We start from the raw sequence: 13,555 nt of genomic DNA, 5'->3' as shown, positions 1-13,555 counted from the left end.
AAGTGAGCTGGACTATCCAAAACACGGAATTCAATTTCCACACACTTCTAGTTTGTAGCGTTGCTCACTGCCAGATAAAAAGATATTTTAAAAAATACAGTAAGTTACCATTTGTGTCACTGAGTAGGAAAATCCAGGTTTTTAACATTATTTGTACCACTTGGCTTAGTATAAATGGAGACAAAAAGTTGTGGCCTTGAGAGAATCTATTGCAGTCTATCAGAGCTGATGGTTCATTGTCTGAAAAGAACAAAGGAACTTTTTTGAGCAACTGCTTATTCTCTTCCTGAATATGTCTTTATGCTGCGTTTTTTTGTGTTAATTTGCAGTGAAACAGTTACAGATAAGCCACTGGTGTGCGATTAAGTATTCAGTTTTGTCTAGTATGTTTATTTCTGTTTGCACTGAATAAACAATAGGGATGCACTGTGACAGGAAGCATCCGCTGTCAGTGATCTCTGATTGCAAAATCATTTTCACTTACACTCTGTGTGTTTGTTGTTTTGTTGTTTGGGGTTTTTTTTTCAGGTGAATCACATTTTGCAGTGAACCAGCAGCCTTTCCTCTACTTCCAAGTATTGTTCTTGACAGCACAGTTTGAAGCTGCAATTGCTTTCCTCTTCCGGACAGAGCGCTTGCGTTGTCATGCTGTTCATGTTGCGTTGGTCCTGTTTGAGTTAAAATTGCTCCTGAAATCTTCTGGGCAGAGTGCACAGCTATGTGAGTCCTGTGTATTTAATTGTTTTAATTACATTAGAGCTCTGGGTCATGGCTCTGACTAATTTGAGGTGAAGATCAGAGCAATGCTTCCTGGCATGAGGTTCTCTGACGGTGTTGTTTCTGACATTGCAGTAAGCCATGAACCTGGTGACCCTCCTAGCATCAGGCGTTTAAATTTTGTGCGGCTTTTGATGCTTTACACTCGTAAGTTTGAATCGACAGATCCAAGGGAAGCTCTGCAGTATTTTTACTTTCTCAGGTAGGAGCTAATACAGGTCTCTAGATTTTTTCCTAGTTATTACTGCTTAGTTATTCTTATCTGGAAAATCCTCAGAAACAGGACTACCTTCCTCCTTCCCTTTCTTTTGTAGGAATGACAAGGACAGCCAAGGAGAGAATATGTTCTTGTGTTGCATTAGTGAACTAGTTATTGAAAGCAGAGAGGTATGTTTGGCCATGTTTTGCCTTCCTTACTTAAACTGAAATTCATTTCTTCATTGAGATCTTTATTAGGCAGGACAGTCTTAAACAGTTGTTTACTTTCTGCCTGATGCAGGCCTAGATGATGAGAGATCTCACAGTGACCGTATTTTTAAGATATTTAATCATGTCCTTTTGCCTGTTGTTTATATACAAATAATTTTGACATAATCACTGTTTTTCATTCATCCATGACTGCATCTTTGTACTTAATAAATATGTTGTGAAGTAAGCGCAATTCATCTCTCTATTTTTGTTTCCTTTTTTCTTACTTTACATCTGTGTGGATGTAGTTTGATATGATTCTTGGAAAGCTGGAAAACGATGGTAGCAGGAAGGTGAGTTGACAACTTATGTTTATATTTTACATTAAAAGTACAAACTATGTGTGATTTCCAAGGTAGTCACGAAGCTATCTTGATACCTAGCCAAATTATTGCTGTGTTTGCATTACATACTAGTTCTCCAAGCATGAGATCCTTTTACAGAATAATCTATGACCTAACAGAAGGGGCAGGTCACAAAGCACAGGCAGGCTGTCCCTGTGGACAGCTGATGTAACTAAAGGAACAAATGGCATCAGGTAACTTCAGTGAGGTCAGAATTTTGTCTTTACAGTAGGAAATGGAGTTCAGTACACATTAGTAAAAATGGCTTGCTTGTAAGTGGGTGTGAGATTGTTCTGTTAATTGAGGGGTGTGTGTGTGTTTGAAAACTACCTACATGACAGTATCCTCATTCACCTCCGAGGAGAAATGTATTGCAGCCCATTAAAAATGCTTGTAATTAGGGAGCAAGGGCTAATAGACCACAGGCATAGCCACAACTGATCTGTCCTCTCCATGTAGATGAGGGTAAGTACTGGATCAAAGATCAGCTATTTTTAGTTGTGTTGGTTCATACTTCTGCTGTAAAAGCAGTAATCTAAAACTAAAATGTAAGCTTACACGATCAGAAGATAAAGGAAACCTTAAGGTTTCACCTGAAAAGAGGAGAATGTGTGTAGATTATTAAAATCCAGGATAATCAGTGAAGTTTTTCTGTTTGCTGCAGCAACTTTAGAAGCTTTCTGTGCTTTAGAAGCTTAGTAGAGTCCAGAATCATTTAAATTGTAATTTTAAGATTAGGGCTTATGTTTCAATCATTGCTACTGACAAAAGGAAAAAAAAGGAAAATTTTTCTGGCAGAATTTTCTTTTAGATGTCTTTGTCAGTTTAAAAGCAGTGAGACACACAAGAGCAAGGTAACTTGGTAATCTTTACAGGTATTTTTTAATCTTAGAGTTCTTTGTAAAATGGATAGTTTTTAGATTATACCATTAGTGGTGAATCCTGTTTTCTTAACTTGTATTCAATTCCTTCTGAATGTAACTGTCTTATTGTGTTTCTTTGGTATGAAACCAGCAAGCTTCGCTTTAAAATAAATGCTTCTAGAACATATAGTCTTATTGTTACATTCTGAACTACAGTAAAGTCCTTGACTCTTTTCCTCTCTTTTGTTCTACCTGTGTTTATTGTTTCTTTTAAAAGTCTTGTCACTCTTTCATTTATCTATGTAAGATTTCACTTGCAACCTGTCATGCCAATATACACAAACAGCATCTCTGGAGACCCTGGCACATTATATACTGAAGTCTTTTGTGTTTTCATCTCCTCTGTAATGTGTCATCAGCAATTAAAATAATTTAGAATTTGATCTGTTATCTGGGTCATTTTGAATGAATTAGAAACTGCAGATGTCTCAGTGCTGACTCCATTTTGGAGAAAGTCTCTCTCACAAGAGCTCTTTCTATTTTTAACGTGTCCCTTTTGCGTGTTCCCATGGAAATGTACAGGCCATTCTAATCATAATTTAACATGTAAAATATTCATTGCCTTGACAGAATATTCAAGAGTTTTTAAGCATTCTGATTTCTCTTCTCTCCTTTCGTTTTTGTCTCGTGTCTTTAGCCTGGAGTGATAGACAAGTTTACAAATGACACAAAACCCGTTATTAATAAAGTGGCTTCTGCAGCAGAAAATAAAGGATTGTTTGAAGAAGCTGCAAAACTCTATGACCTTGCAAAGGTAAATATCTTCAGTGTGTTGCCTTAAATATGTACCTGGTTCACCACTTTTTTCCGAACTTTCTCCCTGTGATTAGAAGGTTAAATTTCACCTGAGAGATTGAGTTGTCCTTATCCAAGCAGATTATCTCTGCTGCTGTTAAAGCAGAGGCATTGGCTGCATGGGGAGGGGTTTCAGTGCGCAAGCCCAGATGGATTGTGCTGCAACCCATTCTGATTTAAGACATCCTGGTTCTTGATCAGAGTGGTCTTTTGAAGAGATTGCCCCATGCATGATTTTATTCTGGCTAATGAAGTTGCTTACTTGGACTGTGCTTTTCCAGTTTCATAGATGTTGAATTGATGTCTGAAATAGTTGGGCTTTATAGTGAGTACTCTTGTTTCCTTTTGATAGATATTTGAAATAAAAGTGGATACAACCATAGCCAGAAGAAAATTAGGGCAAAATACTTCTCCCCATGGGTCAGCAGCATTATGTTGCTCATAGCTAATATGATCTTGACTCTGTGTGCGAGGGAGGCATCTCTGAGCTTGCACTAGCCACCACTGCATGAGACCTTTCTGCTTTTTCAATGAGATTAAAACACTTAAGTCCCATCATGCTCCTTCTATTTGTGTGTAACTTTAATACCAACAGAACCCTGACAAAGTTTTAGAACTGATGAACAAGCTCCTCAGTCCCGTTGTTCCTCAGATCGGCACTCCCCAGTCGAACAAAGAGCGGTTGAAGAACATGGCCCATTCCATTGCTGAGAGGTAAGATGAGGGGACAGGACTGGGTGATTCCCCTGGACCCTGACCTGGGGCTGTCAGTTCAGTGGGTATTAGTTCCTGGCATTGTTTCTGCTGGCTGGACTGTGGCATTCAGGAAGACAGATTGACCCTGTCCTGCTTGTGATGGCTTGCAGTATTCAAACCAGAAACATAATCTTCAGGGGCAGGTCAGGTAAATTTGGCAAGAAGCTTTATCTGTAGGTGAATCAGGAAAAGGGAATTGCAGGATTGCCCGCTGGAGACAGAGGCTATTAAGGAGCAATAAATATAATTAATTGTATGCTTTAGATGACTTTTTTTAAAGCAAAATATCATAACAGTTGCAGTATCATTGCACACAATTCACTTGTTTGAAATAGTATTGAGAATGCTACAAAACCAGTGATTCTGAGTGGTAACAGCAGAGTGGCAGGTTCAGTAGCTGTCTGAAAACTTTATTTCACTGCTGCTTTAACGAAAGCTAAAAGGGAACATTTAAGCTGAGGTGTGAATGTGGCCAGTGTAACCAGTGGACCCGTTTCCACAGCTTGTTACTTTAGGAAAGCGCAGAGTGGCCTTTAGACAAGAAAGAGAAATGGAATTGACCAAAAGGAATGTCACCTGCAGTGGTGTGCTAATTAAGACATGTGTTTGAGAGACAGTGCTCAAGATTCCTTAGCAGGTTGAAGTTAGGAATAACCTGGTTTTGGAAGGTTGTAATTGCAAAGTAGCTTTGGGATTTTTAAAATCATCTTCTTTTGGTGCATCTTGTCACGGTGACTGCCATGCACAATTCCTATGTTTTACTAGAATAAAATATGTGGGTACCTGTGAGAAATGTCTTACTGCTTTTCCCCAACCATTCTGGTGCGGAGAGAATAAAAATAAACAAAGCACACTTGCTGGCACTTGAAAATTGGGAAGACAAATACAGCAATGCATTGATTTCAGTCAGAGGCCTTTGCTTTCTTTTGACAAGTGGCATTTGCCAGTCACTCCTTCAGTCGGCCTTTCCTTCATTTAGTCATGCTTCAGACTGAGGGAAAATTGGTGCTGTATTGACTTAGCTAGAGACTTATTTGGTTAGCAGACGTTAAGGAGAATTAAACCTATGTCTTCAGCAAAGGCTGTGAAGGGCTTTGTTTTGCTACTTGCTTTGTATAAGAGAACGAAATATTACCATTCAATAGTGCCACTTTACAGCTGCAAACCTTCATGACTGCAAAGCCAGAATGGTTCTGATTAGCTCATCTTCTTGCCAATTAAATGTAATGCAGGGCTTTTCTTTACATACCATACCACAGATGGTGCTGTAGCAATGCAGCTTTCCTCTTGTGAGTTTGAGATGTTTTTGGAAGAGGGGAGATGCCCAACAGAAAAGGCCAAGAGGCTCTCTGGCTTCCTCCTCTGCAGCAGCACAGTGTGTACCATGCACTTGACCACTCTTACTGTCACCCTGAGGAACGAGCTCCTTTCTGACCTTGTGTTGTTAGGAGCGAGAGCAGGCAGCTCTCCAACTCATCTCCTAGCAAGTGTAGCTAGAGAGAGCATGCAGAAGCATCTAATCCATTTTTAAGTCTTAACTTTTTGCCTGGAGCAGGCAGTTGTGCTGGAGAATTGTCTGCTGTAAAACAGCGTGTTAAATGTGCTTGTACAGCACTTGCCTTGCAGGTCTCTAGTTCCTGTCACTGTTTTCCCCATGAATATGGGAAGTGTAAACATTTAAAAGGAAACAAATGCTGGATTTGATGGAAAACTAGAAGTGTATAAAAGTATGTTAAAAAAGCCACCCACAACCTGTGAAAATTCTGCCTCCTGGCTGAGGAAAATTTAAGCCTGTCCTTTGTTGGATGCTTTCTGTCCTTGTGCTTGATGTCTCCGCTTCCAAGAATTGCAAGAGCACATTTATAAACGGTTGCCATTTTGTACAATAAAATTGTAAAACAATTTCTTTCAGGTACAAAGCTCAGGGGATAAGTGCAAAGAAATCCGTTGACTCCACGTTCTACCTTCTGCTAGACTTAATCACGTTTTTTGATGAATACCACGCTGGTCACATTGACAGGGCCTTTGATGTAAGTTTCAAGAGTTCTGTTTGAAGCGCAGCCTTCCTAATGCCCTTGAAAGCCCAGAATGTCTCAAATAACAGCACTTAAAACAAAAAATTATATTTAATGAGTTAGAAGATGCTGCAATGCTATAGGAGTTTAACAATGTGTTTCTTCCCTGTCACTTGATAATCAGGAAGATCTTTCTGGAGCTATTTTGTAGACATGGAAAAAAATATTCTGGCTACTCAACAAAGTGAGGAGATAAACCAATAAATAATAATGAAATTATTTCTCTTGAATGGAGTCGGGAGCATTTATCTACCCTGATTCCTGCTTTTCTTTTTTGAAGATTATTGAACGCCTAAAGCTTGTACCTCTCAGCCAGGATTGCGTAGAGGAGAGAGTTGCTGCCTTCCGGAATTTCAGTGATGAAGTGAGTAATGTCTCCTGGTTTTATCTTCTGAAAGCCTTTTGCTTTGTTAAAAGGATCTTAAAACCTTGTCATCTCATCATTCTTTAACGGGGAAATAGGATGGGATTATTTTGTATTCGTACTCTTGGCTTGCAACTTTTTCTCCTTAGTGCTGCTTTTTGGAGCGCTAGAATTTCCTACCCAGAAATCCTGTCTCTGTTTTGCAGAAGACATCTGCAGATCTGAATCCCTCTGAACTTAATGAGTTTGATTCAAGAATTCAGAATATTGAAAGCTTTCAACTGTGCTGCTTAGTTCTTCATGTTCTTAATGGTCACTGAGCACTTGTAGGATCTTGTGTTTCCTTCCCTCCAAATTAGAGGAACTCCTGTATTTGGGTATTAGCAGATGAAGCATATGACCTATAATGGAAGGCTATTATTGCTCTTGAACTGTTTTAACTGGAGGCTGACACTTCTCTTCTAGACGGTGTTTGTGTGTGTATTTGGGTGCTTTGGTTTTATCTGGACTGTTGCTGTCAAACATGAAGGTACAGCTGTTATGCATGTCTGTCTCAGAACTCTGGGTAACTTTTTCCCATTTGGTGCAGTCACAGCAGGGATAACCATTAAATATATGAATGTTACACGAGTAAATACCAACCAGTTATCTCTGCTTGGTTTTCTGATGTTGTATAGTGAGGGTAGTGATTCTGTCAACCTGCTTTTCATTGCAATATGTCCTTTTTTTTCCCCTTCTTTTGTGTAGATCAGGCACAATTTATCTGAGGTCCTGCTTGCAACTATGAATATTTTATTCACCCAGTATAAGAGGATGAAAGGCACAAGCCCAGCCACTCCTGCCAGACCCCAGCGGGTAATGGAAGACAGAGATTCGGTAAGATTATAATCCTCACTCCTGACAAGTTTTCCTTACTTCCTTTTTCCCATGATTTCAAGGGAATCTTTAATGGTCTTCGCTTTTTACTTGCTCTGTTAATTAGTCTTAGACTACTCAGCTTTTTCAGTTACTTAGTCTTGAGACTAGTCTCTCCTAACTTCAGCTTTGTGTAAAGAAAGGATATTGCTCTAAATGGCATTCAGGTACTTAAGATATATTACACGATACCTCCTAGCAAGAGAAAACAAATATTCAGTTTGCTTCTTGGTGGGATCTTAAATAGTTAACAAGCGTAGACAGTGCAGTGTCTCTAGGATGGCTGGTGTTGCTGCTTTGACAACTGAGCTGTTGTTTTTCAAGAACCTGATTTCCACTCCTTTCATCTGAGTTAGTGTCCTGTTTGTGCAAAACTGATTTCTGATGGAAAGGCCTTCACTTGACTCCTCCTTGGCTTGCTTCTGTGGTGATGTGGGCTGACTTTTTCAAAGTGTCCTTGGGCAATACAACAAGATGCCCAAGTACATTTACTTGGTGAATGGCTGTAGCAGTTTGCCAATGTTGTGCTGCCTCTGCAGCAGAGTGGGCAGCTTCCAGGTGCCATGGCGCTTTGGCCTGGCTGCCTGGTTTAAAGACTGACAATGGTGGGTTTGACTTTACTGCTAGAGTTGGTGCTGAAGCGTTTCCCCCACTCACTGATAGGAGCTTACTCCTTCAGCAAGCCTCAAAATAGGCACCACTTAAAGGGCACAGCCAGATTTACAGGCACTCACCATGCTGTGTTGAGCTGAAGGTTTTCCGTTAACTGTCATTGGGTTTGGTCTTGTAGCTCTTAAGTTAAATTTGCCACAGGCACTTGAAAACCAAGGCCAAACCACTCATCCTGTCTCACAGATTAGGAAATAAGTATCAACTCCTTTTGAGAATGAAAACCAACTTGGGCCATGGCCAGCTTTATCCCAGGCTTTAGTTATCTGCAAAAGTGCCTTTGATCTGTAAATTGCAATATTGGTAAAAGTCTTGGTAGCATTTTAAAATTACATCAGAAAATGAAAGGCTCAAGTAATGAGACATCTTTTATATTTGGGGTGCAGTCTGTGTGTGAGCTATGGGATCCTGCCTTACACCTGTGCTTGTACTCTAGACAGGCAGCGTTGGAGAAAGATGCATGCTGCTTGGGCTTCTCCCACCTTAAATTCAGCACATGTGAAGAAGTCCCAGCTAATGCAATCTGTTACCTGCTCTGTGTGTTCACAAGGTTGGCACTGAGCGAACAGCCTTAGCTCCTTGTTGTCCAAGTGAACTGTTTGTTTTGGTTCTGTGATTTCAGTCTTGCGCCTTAGGTAGAAGCATTTACCATCTCCATAGGAGTGTAATGCTGTCAGGTGTCGTCTCAGTGTGAATACTATGACCATAACCTACCAAAGATTGTTGGGCTGATTGGTGATTGGATCAGCAGCTTTGCTGGCAAGAGTTTGTGTAGAAGAAAGCCACCATGACATTGTATCGTGTCAACAGCATGTCTATCACCAGTGCGCTCAGTGCAAGTGTGTCTGCATTCTCATGCTGTTGGTTGCAGAGATCAGCTGATGATGTACCTTGCTAAAAACCCTTTGAAAGTTCTCTTTTTTTCAGGATTCAAGTTTTGTTAATCAAGCTGCTGGCCTTGTGGTGGGATCTCATGGCAGCAGGGTACCAGTGGCGTTGGAGACACAGTGTTTCTCAGTTATGCGTCTTTGGCTGCCATGTGCAGTAAAAGCTGTCAGAGGAGACAAGTGCTGGCCGTCTGCAGTCATGGGGGTGATAAGAGAAGAGCTACCTGATTGTAGTGTCAGAAGGGAGCGTAAATCTGCTAACGTAGGATTAGCTAGAGAGAAAAAATCTACAACCCTGCAGCTCCTGGCTGCCTGAAGATTTACGTGCACAGAAAAATACCGGGCATGGGCACATGGAAGGTAGGGCAAGAACAGCTTAAGTGTGTGTTCTCCTTTTTTCTTACCCTGAAGAATTCCCTCCGAGGCTGTGGGAGCAGGGATCATTTCAGTTTCCCTGTCTGGGAAGCAACTTGGGTAATGTTAGTGGTGGGAAGAAATGAGAGCATTTCAAATGTGAAGAGAGAGGGTGTTTCTTCAGCAGAGTGTCCCCATTCAGCTGAACAGAGAAGACAGATAAAATCTTCTGCAGGCTGTGCTTGGCAAGAATTTTTCTTCTGAACTTCCTCAGGAGAAAGGCAGCTTTTCCTTTTTCCATGGCGAAGCAAATTTTAAGGGAAATCAGGCTCTTCCAGAAGCACATTGCCCAGTAGACAGTGCAAGTGAAAAATGACCTTCCCTTGAACAGGTCTATGAAATCCCTGGGTTTTCTCTAGATCTGTTGGAACAGACAGATTCAAATCCCTCTGTTCATCAGAAGAGTTTGAAAACACTTGATAGTAGCTGTTTGGAAGTCTGAGGCTTATTCCACGTCTCAGGGAACAGAGTCCCCCAGAGTAGGAACATGTGGCTCTTGAACTTGCCCACTGGTGCCAAGCACGGGTCTGCAGACTGCCCGGAGCAGGATCCTGCTCTAACGGGCAGAGAGTAGAGGGGCTTTGGCAGGAACAGTGTGGACCCGGCAGCAAGGGCAGGATGGGGAGCAGTAATACCTCTGGAGCCCCCTGAACCCAGTAATGCTCTCTGCTAGAACATCTCCTGTCCCACTTCAGAGATGAAATGGGCTGTATTTAGAAATGATCAGGTTTGGAATCACAGCTGGTGTTTTATGCATTTTGTTTATTTTTGAATTAAATTATCCAGGCTGTGTTTTGAATATTTTTTTTAAATGTATATACACTAATTAGTTTTGGGAATGAGGGAGCAAAGTTGTGTCCCGCTTGGCCTGATCCATTTTGTCAGATTTCAGGCAGAAATTACAGCGAGCCCGGACTGCAGTGCCAGAAGCCATGGCTGCGGCGACAGCCCTGACCCAGATGCTGTGAGTGCATGACAGCAGTGTCATATGCTCCCCACCCCGATCTGGGGTGGCGAACTCTCTGGAGCAGCCCAAGGGCATATCTTGGTGGCAGAATTAGGTCATGAAAAGAATGGAATTCTTTTTTTATTTATTTGTGGTCTTACTTAAAAACACAAGTGAGTCTAACATTCATTAAGTAATTACAGCCAATAGAACATCTAGACCTCCAGGCCGCTCTTAACCTCTGCAAACCTCTGTTCATTCTTCCTGAGGTATTGGAACCTATCATGTTGTTTTGATTTTTAAAAAGAGACCAGCTCTAGTATCATTGCTACTGAAAAGGTAAAGGGAACAGTAACTTGCACTGCCGCTAAACCTTTCCTGGGCACAGAGTTTTTGCCTCTTAATACTTTAACTCCTAAGATTCAGACACCTTGACATGTTTTTTTTGTCTCCCACCTTTTTAACCTCCACTGAAAAGCAGCAGGTCAGGCACTGTGTGACAGATTTGGAAGCAGACCAGAAGAAGTGTTGACTCTGACTGGAACTGAACAAGTAATTTTCAGGCCACCTTGTTAAGCAGCCAATGCATTGGTCTTAACTAGGTGGTAACTTACAGCGAGGGAAACTGTCCTGGGAGCTTTTAGCAACTGGGTCAGCCTCAGTTTTGCTGCTTACTCCAGAGGCTCCCTGATGTGCTGTGCTGCCTTCTGGCATCCCTCAGCTGTGGTGCTTAAGAACGGGAGGAGTTCCTCCCACTGCATCTCAGCTTCAGGTACTTGCACGTCCTTGGCCAGGCAGGAGCACAGCCAGAGAGGGGAATTCTGCTCTGCCTTTCAGCTGGGCTGCCAGGTTTTGTGGATAGCCACAGCTTTCCTTCCGACAGGATAATGGAAGCGGAAAATTAAATGGCTGTGATATCAGTACTAAAGAAAACTTACTTTCCTGCCCCATGTGTAAAATTGAAGCGTTTTTGCACAGCTGAAGCAGTAGCACTTAGACGGTGCCTTGAAACAGATGAGCTTCCTGGCTTTTCAGCTTCCACAGCTCCTCTGTTGCCAGTGAATATTCATTTCCTCAAATAACTGACTGGTTTAACGTCACCCTGGAAAAGGGATAGAATTGCTCAGATGGGCATCAGGGAGAGTGTTTATAACTGTTCCCAGCCACGTAATAGGCTTCACTCACCTCTCAGCTTGTAAGTTCCTGCTGTCAGACCTGCCGGCCGCATGCCCACAGCAGCCAAAGCTGCTCCAGCTTTCCCTGCAGTCAGTAGATTAAAGGAAGATTTGAATAGTGGGATCTTCTAGAGCAGTAATTTAGAGATGCTTAGTATTTAAGAAGAAAACACTGTGAGCAATCAAAACAATCAGTCTGCATAGTTTTCTGTGAAGATTTGGGCTTTCTGTATTCTCCTGACCTCTACCAGCTATTGGAATGATTTTTCTTTTAATTTACTAATGTTTTTAACAAATGAAACAAATTATTCCTGAATTCGTTCAGCTGTTGTATAGCTTTCTGGTGTGCAAGAAGGGGTTTGGTTACTTTAGGCAGAGCTCTGTGAATGTTCTTGGTACATCTGCTTTCAGTGTGTTACAGAATGAAGAGCGTTTAAGGATGTCGGTGTGTTGTGGGTGATGCTGGAGACCTCGAGGTGCATGTGGCACCAGCAGTTTGTTTCTAGTGCTTCTGCTTTGACAATGTTAATGCTGCATTTCAGCAGGGTCAACTTTCTATCTCGCAAGGTGGGAGATTCTTGTTGCCCTGGGAAAGCCCACTTCATGCAGAAATTACAAGATTGCTGCAGTACAGCAACGCCCCACGTTGTTGAAAATGTTTTTTTCCTTAGGTAATTTTAAATAAATGGGATTTTTTTTTTCTAAGCAGAAGGGTAGCTTGACATGCTTTTAATGGTTGGAAAAGGAAATAATTGGATTTCCTTCCCAATGCAGAGATACGTTATCCAGAGAGCAGCTCTGAGAAATAAAGATTACACTTGTTTGAAAAGGCAAGTGTTTAACTCATGTTTAAGTCAGCTTTCACTGTGGGATTTTTAATACTAAAGTAACTACTTTATTTTTCTGTTTTTTTAGCAACTTCGATCTCAAGCTCGTGCACTGATAACGTTTGCTGGAATGATCCCTTACAGAACGTCGGGAGACACGAATGCAAGACTAGTGCAAATGGAGGTCCTTATGAATTAGCAGAGAAGCTTTTGCTTAGGGCTGCAGCAACCTGTGCCTGTCTTTAGTACGTTCAGAGGGTGGGACCAGTATCGTTTTGTATTCTGTATTTTTGTTGATGGAAATAAATTTCTTTGATTTCTATTTGTTTTTGACATTTTCATTTCACTAATTTTTGTGTTTTTATGTTTTTATTCATTTTATTTTAAATTAGTTTATATTTAGAAAATTATTCTGAATTAGTTAATGGGCTATGCAGAGAAAGAAGTCGCAGATCTGCAGTAGGGAGGTGAATGAGCAATTTTATAGCAAAGAGGAAGTGGAGAAGAAAACTTTGATTTAATGCTTGCTGACATACAGCTTGGAAATTTTAGGACTTTTTTTTGTTTTTGAATGCATGTTAAATGTTGAAAATCTGTTTATGGTACACCACACACATGACACGCTGCCGTCAGTCCATAACGTTGTCTTGTGTGGCGTATGTGTTCATGGGGAGCAGACAAGCTTTGTGTGCTGCAGAGGCTCCTTTACGCTTAACGACATTTAAACTCTTGGGTCGGTGTCTCAGATGTGCACAGCTCTGCAAGTCCTGGAGCTCTGCTGAAGCTTTTGCAGGAGCAGCTGGGATTGGAAACAGGTATATTTTGGTAGAAGAGATTTTCATGATCCACACATGGGTTTTCAGCCAGTTGCCTTCAAAGTGATCCCGTATCAAGTTCACCAGGAGAAGTCAGGAACCTGACCAGAGAAGTCCAAGTGTGGATGTGCTGGGGGTGTGTGAATGTTACTGTTGGTTTAGTGGGAAACCTGAGTCCTGCTGGAGCGAGGGGTGTTAAAAAATCCTTAGCTTTAAATGTGTTGAGCTACAATTAAATCAGTGTGAAAGCCCAGGGAGCATGCTATAGTAGTTTTTCTCTAATATAGCTGCCTAGTTTTGAAATGAAATGAGAGGAATGTTAGTGGTTGCTCCTATTGCTCCCTGCGCACATGCCCTTCTGCACTGCTGCTGTCCTGCCCTCACGCTGTTTGCGTTGCTGGGCTG

At 41.4% G+C, this 13,555-nt stretch overlaps 1 protein-coding gene across 6 annotated transcripts in view; it reads left to right on the top strand.

Annotated features, from left to right (window-relative positions):
• The window catches only part of NUP93 (nucleoporin 93), a 92,520-nt gene extending 79,602 nt beyond the window's left edge, over nucleotides 1-12,918 (top strand). For 4 of the 6 annotated variants that reach the window (XM_074913280.1, XM_074913283.1, XM_074913281.1 and 1 more), the window contains exons 11-20: nucleotides 529-720; nucleotides 853-979; nucleotides 1,092-1,164; nucleotides 1,494-1,538; nucleotides 3,150-3,266; nucleotides 3,903-4,021; nucleotides 5,976-6,093; nucleotides 6,419-6,502; nucleotides 7,250-7,378; nucleotides 12,424-12,916. In XM_074913280.1, the coding sequence (XP_074769381.1) occupies nucleotides 529-720; nucleotides 853-979; nucleotides 1,092-1,164; nucleotides 1,494-1,538; nucleotides 3,150-3,266; nucleotides 3,903-4,021; nucleotides 5,976-6,093; nucleotides 6,419-6,502; nucleotides 7,250-7,378; nucleotides 12,424-12,534 (1,115 nt within the window). In that variant the 3' untranslated portion in view covers nucleotides 12,535-12,916. Of the gene's footprint in view, nucleotides 1-528; nucleotides 721-852; nucleotides 980-1,091; nucleotides 1,165-1,493; nucleotides 1,539-3,149; nucleotides 3,267-3,902; nucleotides 4,022-5,975; nucleotides 6,094-6,418; nucleotides 6,503-7,249; nucleotides 7,379-12,423 lie in introns of all 6 variants that reach the window. The other 2 variants (XM_074913278.1, XM_074913279.1) reach the window with 1 other exon arrangement.
• The last annotated feature ends 637 nt before the right edge of the window (nucleotides 12,919-13,555 follow it).

The sequence above is a fragment of the Athene noctua genome, chromosome 9, assembly GCF_965140245.1.
Source record: "Athene noctua chromosome 9, bAthNoc1.hap1.1, whole genome shotgun sequence".
Taxonomy (NCBI): Eukaryota; Metazoa; Chordata; class Aves; order Strigiformes; family Strigidae; genus Athene; species Athene noctua.
Note: the sequence above shows the minus strand (reverse complement) of the source record. Positions and strands in the feature narration are given on the sequence as shown.